The 15,619-nt window shown below is 38.4% G+C and overlaps 1 protein-coding gene across 16 annotated transcripts in view; it reads left to right on the plus strand.

The window, feature by feature from the left end:
• ROBO2 (roundabout guidance receptor 2) overlaps positions 1-15,619 on the plus strand; it is a 1,574,925-nt gene that overhangs the window by 1,538,512 nt on the left and 20,794 nt on the right. For all 16 annotated transcript variants that reach the window (XM_030580139.1, XM_030580131.1, XM_030580217.1 and 13 more), the window contains 2 exons: positions 2,676-2,936; positions 5,346-5,554. In XM_030580139.1, coding sequence (XP_030435999.1) covers positions 2,676-2,936; positions 5,346-5,554 — 470 coding nt within the window. The remainder of the gene's footprint in view (positions 1-2,675; positions 2,937-5,345; positions 5,555-15,619) is intronic.

Raw genomic sequence — 15,619 nt, forward strand, 5'->3', positions numbered from 1 at the left:
TCTTAATTGAGGGAGGCGACATCATCTCCGAATCAAAGCAGACTTTTGTATGGTGTTGGCTATTGGGCAAGATATTCAGAAAGTCAATGTGTGTGGATATTTCCAGCTTTCTTTCCTGATCTTCTTCTAACACCATCTCCATTCCCTTTTGTCTTCTCTAACTTTTCATAGTTCCTCTACATGCCCTTTGTACCTTCTGTCCTTTCCCTGAACTACTGTCAGTCAAGCACCCTCCCAATTCCCCTTCTCTAGAAACTGTATTTTTCTCCTTGTTTTAGTTAATAATCTGGAAAGTGGCTGGATTGAACATCGATTGTTTAATTATTATTACCTTTTATTTTTAGTATTTGTTTTCAGTGTTTAATTTTATCACTAATAATATACATCATTCCACCCAACCCCAGTAATGAAACCCTTCATGCAGACAGGTAGTTATAAGACACATTTAATTATTGTTATTGATTATTCCTAACTAGAAATAAAAAAGAAATATTATTTAGTTGTGATAGTAATGTAATTGTTAATCATATTGCTTCTTGAGGAAAAAGTAATGAAGGTAATAATATAATACTCTTTTAGTTCAAATACATCCTTTTGGACAACACCTGAAGACAGGGACCTTCCTTGCTTGAAAGATTGTGTATTATAACAAATCTGCGGTGTAAAGACCAACCTATCACATTGTGTATCTTATCTAAGTCATATTGTAAGGAGAGGGTGACATGTCAATGGAAAATATATTAGTTTGTTAACAGCCAAATATAAATAGATTAAAACACATAAGACTATAAAGTGGCAACAGTAATGGGAACATACAGATTTTGGGTTTTCCAGGATGAGTTTCCGACCTGGACTTTAGCTTTATTAGAATGAAAGATACAACTTCTGTTTTTAGCCTTGACGAGTCACAATATATTAGACCCTAAACTTTTTTTTGGGCCAGGACTGAGTATTACACTCAGACCAACGTAATTCTAGCTTAGAATTTCTTATATGAGAAGAATGAAAGTAGGAAATATTTTTGGCATAATTTTTTAAAAATTTGTGGCACTATGTTGATATTTAGAAATTTAGAATGTCATCTAAGCAGTCCCAACAGAGATTATTTAGTTGCTGAGGTGCTGGCAGAGAGGCCTAGGTGCATGATAAATGCAATTTGTCAGATGGCTCTGTAATTTATCGTGTGTATATAACCTCTCCTTGTGCTTGGGGTGCATTGGGTGTGTTGCTGTTGTATGCATTTAATACTTTTTCTAGGTTGCATAAAATACACAGAGGCAGTGTACGCAGTTTACAACCTTTGTGGAAACCATAACTTTTGAATTCACTACATATAGTGCACTGAAAGCCAAAGATGTAATTATGTATTAATGAACACTAGTATTTTACATTTAGAGCCATATTCCCTTCCCTGTTTCTGGCTTCTTTGTAATGAGCATGCAGCGAAAAGGGGCTGGAATGTGGACCAAAGAGCAAATTTTTAAAAGTATTTAGATGTCTAAAGATGCAGATAGGCACCTAGTGGAAGTTTCAGAGACACTTAGGCACCCATCTCCAATGGGAGCTGGGCATCTAGGCACTATTCAAAATCCTGCTGCGTGCCTAAATACCTTTTTTAAAATATAGCCCTAAGGGTATGTCCACACTGCACTCTAAATCCCATGGCAGCTCCAGCCTAAGCTCTACACTGCTCTTTTTAATGCTGTAGCATGAGCCTGAGTTTGTAGACCCAGGCACTGAGACTTGCTGCCAGGAGTTTTAAAACCCAGCGTAGACATATCCTAAGTGTCCAGCTGAGAATTTCCTCAAGGTAGAGATTTTTGTTTACATCACACCAGAATAGACATCTCCTGTGGCAGCCACCTTCCCTCACCCCTACACCTGGGCTATATTAGGGTAGTGTAGCGTGGAGCAGGCTATAGAACAGCATGTGAAAAGGCTGCTTGCCTTTCCAGTTACTATTAATTTACCAACTGGGAGGGAGTAATGACTCGGTTATTTATAGAATGATGGTAACAACAAATCTTCCAAATGTCTCTTGGTATGGTCACTGCTTTGGGGATGCAAGAAGATATCTAATATATGCTTGTTAGAAGGAGGGTGGAAGTAAGAAAATGCTATGCCTAAATATTAGAGTTCATTGACTGTCTTTTAATCAGTAGCCTGAGTTTTCATGTCTAGATGCAGGTAAATCTTTAATTCATTCTCTTAGCTTAATAGTCCAGAAAGTGAGTTAGTTCATTTCCTTTGGTAATTGTGAAGTAATGTTATCTGATTAATATTAAAAAACATGGTAATAGACATGTGGTTTGTTGTACCAAATTGTGTTCCAGTTGCTTAGCTAGTATGAGCCATAGAAAGAAAACCAATGTGACAAATTTCAGCAATTATTGCCTTACTTATATTTAAAATAATAATTAAGACTCAAACTACATGTCAGGGTGGGCATGTCCCATAAACATCTACACAATGACCTCATTATCCACCTTCAAATCTCTCCTCAAAAGTCACCTTTTCTGAGTTTGTACAGCACCTAGCACAATGGAGTCTAGCCTATAACTAGGGCTCTACAGTAATGTCAATAATAAATAGTAATAATAAAGATGTGCGTCTTTCCCTCTAGTGTAGAGAAGAGGCTAGTTTTGGTTGATAAGTTTATGTTATCTTGATTTCAGATATGACAGTGATGGTTGGTGTCCTCCTTTACCGGTTCAGACATACTTACACCAGGGCCTGGAGGATGAGCTTGAAGAAGATGATGACAGAGTGCCTACACCACCTGTCCGAGGGGTGGCCTCCTCACCAGCAATCTCCTTTGGGCAACAGTCCACTGCAACTCTCACACCTTCTCCACGAGAGGAAATGCAGCCAATACTTCAAGCCCACCTTGATGAATTAACCAGGGCCTACCAGTTTGACATAGCAAAGCAAACATGGTAAATGTTTGAGTTAGACACATGTAATTTTAGAAAATGATACTGTAATAATACAGTATCCAGTGCCAAAATCCTTTTTACTACACAACAAATGAAACTGTTAATTGAAAAAATATATATATTAAAAAGAGTATCTCTATGGTATGAAAATGGAGCCTAAAAATTGGTAGTGTATTCAATTTGTGTTAAAATACATCTAAAGACGATATTCATCTGGAATGTTGGTATATGCCAATTGATTAACCCTATCAACAGATAACTTTTATCCACACATTTCAGGATAGCAAATAAATTGAATTTTTCCGGGCTTTGGAAATAACAAGACACTAAATCACTGTTTAAACTTCAGGTCAGTCACCTTCAGTATCAATACAACTGTTATTTTTCTGGACAATTAGTTTCATTCACATTTACATGAAACTGAAGTATCCACACAGCTAAGAGTTTTGATAGTATGTTGAAATAGCACCTCTAATTTTAATAAGAAGATAATAGAAACAGCAGGAAGAAAGTTGTTAAATTACACAGACTGGATCTAGTCTATTAGAATGTTTTTCACTTATTCAAAGGACGAAGAAACAAATATCACTAACATTTTCACTATAAAACAAACATTAGAAGCAATCTCTTCAGAGACTAAAAAAGAACTTTTCATCTGCACAGGACAAGAACTGAAGGCCAGTTGCTTTCTGGGTGTCCCCTAAGTAATAGTTGTCCTTTTAAAACTTTTCCATCTAGAGAAAATGAAAAGAGCCTGAGAATCTGAGAAGATAAAGTTCAGCTAGTTACTGAATGACACTTTACCAGCGAAGAAGCAGACATGCTTCATTGGCAAACAAAGGTCACAACTATATTCAACATCTGCCATCATAAATAGAACAGACAGGTAGACAATCCATGTCAAATCAAAGCCAGCTGTTTTCTCTTGGAAGCCTCTAGGCTCATTTGCAAGCTGCATTCAATCCACAGGGTAATTAGGCCCTACTGCAGTGCCACATTGCCTAGTATAGGCCCTAGCCTGTCCAGGGGACTGGCCCAAATCTGAGGCAGCAGCTCATCCTGGCCCATTCCAGTATCTGACTTGAGCCAGCATACAAATGTGTATCCTGCTTGTGAAGGCTGTAATTTGCAGGTTTTATGCTTCCAATGGCCTGCAAACTGCAGGTGCCATTTTGGTGTCAGATGACACTGTGAATCTCATTATGACATCTATGCTTTTTGGGGAAGGGCTATCCACCTGATTTTAGCTTATAAAAATACACCTGTATAAATATACAAAATACCCATAATCCATATACACTAACCAAAAGTTAATTCTCTCTTGCCAACTAAAGCCCTTTTATACCAGCAGGCAGGCAAAATTGCTCAGTAAGTGCCCTTCACAACTTTCAAATAAGGGGTAGGGAGGCAATTTTGGAATGTTGCTATCCAGTGACCACACCTGCTTCACATAGCCTGTTCAACTGCAATCAGATGACCCAATGTGGCCTACTGCTGGTGCAAGTAAAATGTTCCAAGTCCTAGCCTCCCTATCCAGTTCACTGTGGGATCTATTTTTTTGACAATAAGGAGACCAGTTCTGGGCTTTCTACCATGCTGACCAATCATGAATAAGGATCCACTTTACAGATTGCAAACAATCAAGCAAAGTCATAACTGGCTTCTGAGAACCCCCTACTGGCCTGTCATGTCACCCACTCAAACAGAATTGCTCAAGAAAGCAGTTCACAGCTAAGAGACTGGGTCCTGCTCCCCTTATTAGAGTTGCTGCAGAGTTAGGATCCACAGATTTCAAAATCAGTGTTGTGAAGGATCACAAAAATGATCTCATTGTGCTCTAGGTAAATTAGTTCTAGTTGGGCAAACTAAGTACATGCTTGCTGAAGATGAGATACAATCCATATTACCTGAAAACTCTTCTTCAGGCTGAATTCTATGTAATAACATCTAGTCTGGGTGGGAAAAATGTCCTCTTCCTGCAGTATGAGTTGAATTTGAAAGCTTTTGGCTTGTATTGAGAGGAAGAATGTTCCAACAGTTTGGGCACTAGCCTGTATCCCAGGAGACCCTGCTCTGCCATAGACTTCCTATGTGACTTTGGGCAACTCACTAATTCTCTTTGTGCCTCAGTTTTCCATCTGTAATATGGGGTAATAGCAATTCTCCACATCACTGAGGTTGTATTAAGGAGAAATACATTAAAAGGTAGTGCTCAGATACTATGGTAATAGGTACCATATACGAACCTGAGATAGATATCTGAGTCACCTCTTCTTGGGTAAATAACTTACAAACAACTGTGTAAATACATCCAGGGTATACTGGAAGATTTGTCTCTTTTCTCATTGGCCCAGCAAACCAATGTCTTCTGCTCAGCCCAACAGCATTTCTGTTTATATGTTTGTATAGGCACATCCAAAGCAATACTCAACCTCCTCTGGCCCCAGTTCCACCACTTGGATATGTAGCTGGAACCCTTATTTCAGATTTGGAAACAGACATTCCAGATGATGATGAGGATGATATTGAAGAAGAAGCTATAGAAATCACTAGGCCACTAAGAGGTCTAGAGCATACTCCGGGATCCAGTATGGACAATCTAGACAGCTCTGTGACAGGTAACCGAACACATTTAACAGTGAAAACAGCCTGTTTGTAATATTAAAATACATCATAAATCAAATACCTTTTAGGCAAAAATTTATTCCATTCTATTTCTGTGATATTTAAAATATGTTAATATTAAACACTAAAGTTAAAGAAGGATTTGAAAATACTTTTGCTTTGCTGCAAAATGATAAGAAAATTCATGAATTTTAAAAAGCTTTAAAGACATGAAAGAAAACTCAATTATATCCTGTCTTTCATGAAAAGTCTATTACATAAAAAGGAGGGGGGAAGCTTTTAACTTTGAAACGATATACTGTATTTTGTATATTGGAAGCAGCATAAAAAGTAAATGTTATCTTAAAATGTTTCTAGATATTTGGCTGTGTAAAAGCATGCACTGATGAACACAGGGAGGTAAAAAGACTTTTCAGAATAAGCTTGGCTAGATCAGCACGAAATGTATTTGTAGACTGAAAAAAATGTATATGTAGGTGAAACATATATTTTATACCCACTTCATATTGCTGTATTTAATAATTGTTCCCTTTCAGTGAAGATATTTAATTATTCTGTCACCTTTTCCTTCAATGTTTCTTATTCCTTGGGTGTCTAGAAAAGTTACAGCTGGGATCAACAAAGAGGGGCCTGAAAATGCATGCTAAACTATTCCACTGAATCTGAATTAGTAAAATTGCTGTCAAAGAAAGACAGAAAGGCATGGAGTTTTCTGAGAAAAAGCTGTTTTTACGTGAACATTATGAACCCATTCTGAGGAATCAGTAAACTTTCCTTTAAACTGAAGGTGGACCTTACATAATGTACTGCATCCATGATGATTTAGCTCTACTGATGACTCAAATGTGCGTGGTCTTACATAGCTTATTAAAAATACTGTTTGTCTCTTCAGTCATTGATCTTTATGTGAAAGCACTAATTTCTTGATATACCTGCACAGTACATTTGCTCACTGGGGACATATTTATGTAGCACCACTTAATTTTATCTTTCCTCGCTGTGCCTTACAAGTTCTAAGAATTTTACTCCCTTATCTAAACATTGCAGCTCTGAAAACACATTGCAGTTCCCACTGATGGAGGCAGGACTGTGACAGTGATGAAGCATCACTACCTATAATTTTCCTCTTCTTCCCTTGTTGAATTAAACAGTGTACTGCTCTATCCCACTTTCTGGTTTCCCCCTTACCTTAGACCAGACTGCTTGCCAAGCTAATTAAGATTTAAAAACTGTAGCTCTAGTGTTGTGATTTGAAATCCAGATCCAAACTGAAAGCTGTAGAGTTATAGTTTAAATTTTTGAATTCAGAAGGCTGACTTCTTAGTGCCCGAATATGGTAAGCTACTTTGCCTGAATTTCTAGCATAATCTCCTTCAGGCTATAATTCTGCATATTTTTGCATATCTCACTAATGGCTCTGAAGCTTTTCCATTAGGAATGCAGCAAAGGTTTTACAGTCATAATACAGGACTAAATAAAAAAAATCAGCTTACTACATATTGTCCCTTCAGTGTGTATTAATATGTCAATATTGGTATATCTGTATATCAGAAAATGAGCATTTCACCCATTTACATTTTCAACTGTTATTAGTATCCTACTTTACCTAATGTGAATGAAATAAGGACAGCTGCATTTCTGCTGCAGTTAACATACTTCTGGGTTCATTACAATTGATGCTTTTATGAATAAAAATCAAACCTGCTTTCCTAGATAGAAATATTGCTTAATTATTGGTGTGTTAAAAATCTCAGTCTGTGAAGTTGTATATTGCAGGAAGAAGTTGTGCTTTACCTCATAACCTATAAATAATACATATGTTTAGTAAAATGGCCTACAAAATCTCAGGCATCTAGATAACAAATTGTCTTCTGCCTTCTTCAATGACTGTATGGGGAAATACAATAAAAGCCTTCATTTTCTCTCTTGGATTTGAGTTTCTTAGCAATAGTGTAACTTTCACATGAGGGAGTGCATATTATATTTGTGGGGAATGTTTCAAAGGATAATATTTTGAGATTTTTATGATCCCATTAACCCCCGTAGGCTTGATTTTTCAGCAATAAGCATGATATGTAGAACCCATTGTTTCAAAGGTTTCTCATTGCCTGATTTGCTTATCTTTGATATGTTTGGCATTCCTGAGGTCTCCTCATATCCTGCAAACAAAATAACTGATGAGTTAAAATACAAGCTCATTATTGGCATTGGGCTTCAGATATGTTAGAACATCAATTTCCTGGGACTTTTATAATGTTGTTTCATTTCTCTAAAGCTAATGAATATTTTAGAAAATTGAGCAAAAATGTAGTACCTGGTCCTTAAGAACTCAGAAGCCAACATTTATTTTTAAAAAGAGGTGTTTCTGTGAGGTTAATACTTATGGAAAAATAATGGCTCACATCCCCAGATACTGAAGGCCTCAGAATAGAGACACAACAGAGATAGAAGCAGTGCTCTGAGGTCAGCCTGCCTCAGCACTGACCTAGAGATATCATCTCTAGGAGTGAGAAGGTAGTTTAGTCTTCATAGCAGAGTCAATCCTTGTGCTTGCTGCTGAGGTTGCCAACTAGTTTTATATCCAGCACCCACTAAGGGGGAGATTTTTGTGCTATGCAGACTGGTTCAGTGGAAACAGAACTCCAACTTCTAAATGCATCTGACATGAGGCATGTTTAAGTGATGGAATTTATTGCTGGTGTTTCTCCAGGAAGTCTCCCATTATGGCAGTTAGAAAATAGAAGTTGCTAGAAAAGTCCTAATAACATCCAAGACCATGATTAAGCAGAGCTGTTGGAGATGCCATCAGATTTTAGTGCATTCTGAGTGGTCTCTCAGTGGTAGTGGATCTTTTTATCTGAAAGTGGAGGAATTACTTTGATTATACCATATAATTTGATAGATGGAAAATCCAATACAATTCCAAAAGTTTGAGGTTGAGGCCCAAAATGGAAAGTCACCATCAGGATTTTTTTCCAAAGGCTATTTTATTAAGATCAGTAGGATTATATGTCAACTGAATTAGGAAATGTTAGATTTAGAAATTATAGTCATTGTCAAAAAGTCTTTATTTCCCAGCCCCTCTTGATTTAGTTAGTGCTGATGGAGGATGCAGACAGAGATTTTCCTCTGTGCATGAGAAACCAAATGCTGACATGTATTAAAAAAAAAGGGAGGGAGGGAAAGAGGAAAAGAGGAGTTCACAGTAAACACATCTTAATTGTCTCTAGGTATTATAAAGGAAGCCCAAGCTGGGAAAATTCTATTTAACCTTTTGTGTGATGATTTTATAAATCTAAAAGCTGAAGCGTTAACTTGTTTCCAGCAAAATTCTGAGTAAGAGTAAATGGAAAGAAGGACTTATTTTAACACTATGATCTGTTTTTTTCCCATATCATCCATAGTTTATTAGACGATTAAGTTGCTGGTTCTCATAAAAATACTGAGTTGATATAGAACTCCTGCTTTCTTAACTTTCAGTTAATTGATCATTTATGTCTCCTTTTCTTTTAACAGGTTCATTGAAATATTGGTAATGGGACATTTGGGGGACAGGGTTGCATTGGTTTAATGTAATGTTAGTATTTATGATTCAATTTTGTACCATAATTGTGACCAGAATTCTTGTTGTTCTGCTTTAATAGTACATAAGGACTTAATTGTCTAAGATTACTGTATGGATTTGATCCACTTCTCATTGAAGTCAATTGAAAAACTTTTAAGCCTTGACCAACCCCCTTAAAATTTCATAGCCTTGCCACCAGCAGTGTAGAAACAGTGAGCACTCTAGTTACAAATAAGATACAGACATGTTAAGAACTTTCAACCTTTGTCATCTGTGATAGACCTGCTTTTGGCAGGAATAGATCACCCGGGTGGTCTAACACCAGTGACCATTCCACATAATCGTTCATGCCATTCCCCCCATTAATGCATCTGTACTTATGTGAAAGCTGAAGAGAAAAGAGTTTAGTGTAGATGCAACCCTGTTAACTCCAGGGTTTATTGTAGTTTAATCAAACCTATAGTTTGCTCAAGTGAAACAGGATACATCCATCAATGGCTATTAGCCAAGACCCATGCTCTGGGTGTCCTGTGGCCTTTGACTGCCAGATCCTGGGACTGGATGACAGGGGATGGATCACTTGATGACTGCCCTGTTCTCTGCATTTCTTTTGAAGCATCTGGCACTGGCCATTGTCAGAGACAGGATACTGGGCTAGATGCAGGGGTGGCTCCAGGCACCAGCACGCCAAGCGCGTGCTTGGGGCGGCAAGCCACTGGGGGTGCTCTGCCAGTCGCCGTGAGGGCTGCAGGCAGGCTGCCTTCGGCAGCTTGCCTGCGGAAGGTCCGCTGGTCCCTCAGCTTCGGTGGACCTCCCGCAGGCAAGCCGCTGAAGGCAGCCTGCCTGCCGTGCTTTGGGCGGCAAAATGCCTAGAGCTGTCCCTGGCTAGATGGACCATTGGTCTGCCCCATTCTTATGTTCTTATGACTGAAAATAGTACACAGTTATTCCTACACATGGGTAACAACATTGAAATAATCTAAAATTCTAATAAAGATGTCAGCAAGAAGTATAGCACAGGGAAAATAACAGCCTTCTTTTGCATATTTTCAACCTAATAATAAAAAAAAAATCCACTTTGCTTGTTAGCTATGTGGTAAAAACTGTTTATTCAGTATGTCTGAGCACAAATGTAATAACTCTGGAAAATTATACAACATCAGTTACTTAACCAATATTTTACCAAGGCAGAGGTCAATATTTGTATTTATTTGCTCAGGGATACATATTGCTAAAGATTTTATTTTACAGGCATTTAGGCAGATTGCATTTAATAAAAATAATGTGGTTCATGGATTAAATATGTGCTTAGAAAATAGGGAACTGCTAGTTTTTGTATCTCATAAAAATGGTAATACAACAATTAGCAGGGTCATACTATAAAGCACAGGCTTTATCCTAGCTTAATGGATCTGGGGATACGCATTCATCAGCAAGGATGGATTTAGCATAAAATGACATGTAAATGAATTGATGACTGATCATAAATTAATTTTAGTGCTGAAGATGTAGTAGAGACACAGCAAGATGCCACTTTATCATAGTATTTTACTGCTCGGCAACATTTGAGCAACTACTTAATGTTCTACGTGCATTTCTTCTCTAACAGCTTGAATAAATTAGAAAAAATGTTGAGCCTTTCAGCAATATGGAAACCAAAACGTCTAGAAAGATTGAAAATACAAATACAAATAAATTTGGCTAAGTGGCATAAATTCATTTTTCATTATATGTTTATAGATGTCTTGATTATGTGTGGACCTATAAAGTGTCAAACTTGTATGAATGGCTTGTATTCTTTTATTAAAGGTTCCCTGGCCAGAAGAGACAATTTTAAGAACATACAAATTTCATGTCATACTTATAAGTTCCATATTTGGTACGGGGGAAAATCTCTGTTGTATAATATACAGGATATGTCAAGGTCTTATTTTCAGAGTGGGTTTATAGATTAGAGAGAGAGAGAGAGGGAGAGAGCACTTTTTTATTCAATATTCAGGACTTTGCATGATTTTCTGTTACCCAGCATAGCCATAGCCTCACACTGTTGCATGATACCCCACTAAAATCAATGATCATGCTTTGTATTAATAAATAAATATAAAAGGCCAGATGTGCTCCTAGGAGTGTAAAGGGCTTCTCCTGCACAATGTAGGCAATGAGAGTTTTGCCATTCACTTCAGTGGAAGCAGGATCAGGCTCAGAGAATTAGATCCTGCAAAAGCACTGGACACTCTGGCCCTGAGCAAGCAAAGTACTTAAACATAAGCTTAACTTGAAGCATGTGGATAATCCCCATGTTTAAAGATAAGCATGTGCTTAAGATGCTCATTTGGGGAAGCACTTAAGCCCATACTTGAGTTCTGTTGGCTTCAGTGCTTAAACTTAAGCATGTGCTTATAAGTGCTTTAATGAATAGGAATTCTTTGCTATATCAGTGCATAAAGCCAGTTTTTAAAGGTATTTAGGCACCAAAATATGTAGATCGGTGCATAGCCGAATTTTCAAAAGGGCCAATGGGAATTCGGCACCTGGGCCCTTTGGAAAATCCCAGTTGGCACCTATCTGCATCTTTAGGCACTTAAATGCCTTTGTAAAGCTAGGTCTAAGTGCTTTGCCACATTGGCGCCAGAGTGCTCAGCATGTTGAAGGTTCAAGCCTTAAATCGGTACACCTGCACTAGTACTAGTCAATAGCTAAGAGCTTGTTTTGAAGGCATCTGGACCAACGGGCAGCTTCTTATGAAAAGAGAGGTTGATTGTGTTTCACAGGCAGGATAGATTTAAAAAAAGTACAGAGATGTACTGAAAGATTCAGTTTGCACAAAGAAGTAGCTTTTTCATTGCCTGTAAAATGTCAGGAAATAATAAAATCAGTAGCAAGCAATCTACTAGCAATTCTATCCGCCTAACCTTTCTGTAAGAGCAAAACAACTTGTGTGCCATAGCATCCAAAAATGTTTTATGGAGCAAGAAAACAGAGTTCAACTTTTCAGATAGTTGATTTTGTTTTGCATAATGCATTTACTGCTGCTGTGTGCCAGAGTAAAATTTACAGTTGCCAGAAAACATAAAAACTCCAATGTAATCTTCGACAACACAGAGTAAGCTGCTGCATGTAAAGGAGGTAAACCTACTAAAAGCCCATTTGGAAAATGCACAGTTGATCTAAGAGGGACACCAGTACCTTTTATTCTACCTTTATTCAGATAACAATTGTTTATCTGGTTTGGAGAACAGTGCCAGTGGGCACCATTAGAAAGCAGTCATCATTTACTAAGTATGTTAGATTAACCCAGCAGAATTATGGCCTAGGGGTGTTTGTACAACAAAACAAAATTCAGTCTTTAGTTGTGAGGGTCCACGTGTTTTTAAGATAAACAAAGGAACATATTTATTACTACAGATTGTGGTGAAAAAAAAATTGTTTAAGCAGTTGGCCAGAGTAGCTCAGGAGACTGGTAGTAATGTCTGGATATTTTCACCCATAGTTCCCAGTTCAATTATATCCCAAGTCAGTGGATACCAAAAACTCCCTACAATTTATAGCAGTTCATTGATCTATGTGAAATGAGCTGCAAATCTCAGTTCAGCTACCAAAGTACAGGAAGCCATAATACCAAAAATATCATCAGTAGCCGGCAACCAGGTTGACAGATTCAGCAAATAAAGATCAAATCAGCAAGAGGATTGAGCTACCCTTTCACTTCTAGAGATGGTCCTTCCACAACACAGTTGAAGTAAGACAGACAAAGGGAAAGAGATGTGTGCATGTGTGTGTTTGGGAGCACACTGCTGCTCACCATGCTACAACTTGTTCTGTATTTAAAAGTGGGACTTCAGTCTCCCGGGCTTTCCAACACTTTCAGAAAGAATACATGTAAAAAATATGTACTCTTGTAATAATAGTTTGGCAATAATTAAAATATAGGTACTGCTAAGTAAACTGATCTGTGTGCGTGTGTAGTTTGTGTATGCATATATAGTACATACTGTATAACAACTGCTTCAGAAAATTACATGAATGGTATTCAAGTAGATGGACTGCAAATGGAAAGTATATTTTAATTTTCTTCCTTAAAACATACTTAGACTTATTCCTTTTGTTCTATTTACATTGTTAAAATTGTACGCCCAGTTCAGCAAGGTAACTAAGCAGATGCTGAACTTTAAGGTCATAGGAAGCAATTTTTTGAAACTGTCTTCACCTATAACATCTCATTTTCTTTTGTCCTTTTCATTGTTTTTATATCTGTTTATACCATTGTTTTTCATATTTCATATCAATAACTATTGCCAAGCTACTGCTCTCCTTTCTGTATGATGTTCTATGATCCCTTGATTGTTGTTTAAGAAAGTGTCCTCTTTGAGGAAGTTCGGTTTCAGCCTTCCCTTGCTGTTATCTTAGATTCCTTACATCTGTCTGTGTCAAGTGGAGTCTATTTGGAAAGTAATAATTTTGTGTGTGCTGTTGGCAAGCAGAATCAAACTCTGTCACTTTCTGTTGCGCTTAACACACTTTCTGCCTGTCAGACCTCCATAGACCTCTTCAGTTTCTGTTCGTGTATCTTTGGAGTGCATGAACTTGTGTTATTACAGCCTGCCACTTTGCTGATGTTAAAAGATTTGGTCACTGCAGCACTGCAAAGCAATCCATTGTTTTCAAAAAGTTAGTGGCACACAAAATTCTCCCTCTTCCTCTTTTTTTATAGTACAGTGTATATCTGTGGCTTTCAACCTTCCCAGACTACTGTGCCCTTTCAGGAGTCTGATTTGTCTTGCGTACCCCCAGGTTACACCTCAGTTAAAATCTACTTGCTTACAAAATCAGACCTAACAATACAAAAGTGTCACAGCACACTATTACTGAAAAATTGCTGACTTTCTCATTTTTACCATATAATTATAAAATAAATCAATTGGAATATAAATATTGTACTTACACTTCAGTGTATCACTTCTCGGCTCCTTAGAGCTCAGATCAAGTGTAGTACATAAAGCAGTATAAACATGTCATTGTCTGTATGAAATTTTAGTTTGTACTGACTTCACTAATGATTTTTATGTAGCCTATTGTAAAACCAGGCAAATATCTAGATGAGTTGATGTACCCTTGGAAGACCTCCGTGTACCCCCAAGAGTATGCATACCCCTGGTTGAAAACCACTGGTGGATGTAATTGATTTAGTTCCTGATTTCAGTTATATTTTTCCTTTACTTTTGCCAGATAGCTTTTAATAAACTACAATACTACAAATATCTATCCTATCAACTTGGGCCTAAGAAGCAATCCATAATTTAAAGGTTTTGTTTTAGACATTAGGCTTTAAATAACTCCCTTGTACGTGTAACAAAAAAGAGAGTTTGCAGGTCAGGTATTAAATTACACTACAACATTTGTACATCATCAGTAAGTATATAGTAAATCTAAGGGATGATTTATCCCTCCACATGTATCCATGCATATCTTGAAAAAATCAGCATTTCTGCTGCTGCACATGTGCTCACTTGCTTATTTTGTAATGTATGTAGTGATTTAGGCCACAGTGTGATTTTGAATATCTCAGTTTTTGGAAATCTGAGACATGTTGGGACCAGGGCCAGTGCAACCATTTAGGCGACCTGGGCGGTCGCCTAGAGCACTGGGATTTGGGGGGCGCCATTTTCTTTGGCAGCGACCACGGCGGCCGGATCTTTGGCCACCCCAGTCGCCGCCAGCATTTAGGCAGAGGGAGCTGGGGCAGAGGAGTGCGGGGAGGGCCGCTTGCAGCAAGTAAAGGGGGAGCAGCATGCAGGGGAACTCCCCGCCCCAGCTCACCCCTGCTGCGCCTTCTCCCCGAGCACGTCGTGGCTGCTTCACTTCTCTTGCCTCCCAGACTTGCGGCGCCAATCAGCTTAGGCACCACAAGCCTGGGAGGTGGGAAAAATGAAGCAGCGACGGCGTGCTCAGAGTGCTTATGCTTGTGCGCGGAGCAGGGGTAAGCTGGGGCGGGGGGGGTGCCTCAGGGCAGAGAGTAGGGGGTGGTGAACTGCCGCAAGGGGGGTGCCTCAGGGTGGAGGGGAGGAGCTGCCACGGGGGGAGGGGGCAGCTCAGGGTGGGGGGGCATGGAGGAGGACGCAAGGTGGAAGTTTCACCTAGGGCGCAAAATATCCTTGCACCGGCCCTGGTTGGGACTGTTTTTCAAAAGTACACACCACTTATAACCCCAGTTGAAGTCAATGGGTACTATGGGTGTCCAGCAGCTTTAAAAATCCCAAACTCAGTGTTAACTTTTGAAAATGTAGTACATACTATACGTACATTGAAAGAATAGGAGTACTTGTGGCACCTTAGAGACTAACAAATTTATTGTAGCATAACTTTTCGTGGGCTACAGCTCACTTCATTGGATGCATATAGTGGAAAATACAGAAGAAGATATATATATATATCTTCTTCTGTATTTTCCACTATATATATATATACACACACACACAGGGAACATGAAACAATG

This window comes from Gopherus evgoodei, chromosome 1 (assembly GCF_007399415.2).
Source record: "Gopherus evgoodei ecotype Sinaloan lineage chromosome 1, rGopEvg1_v1.p, whole genome shotgun sequence".
NCBI lineage: Eukaryota > Metazoa > Chordata > Testudines > Testudinidae > Gopherus > Gopherus evgoodei.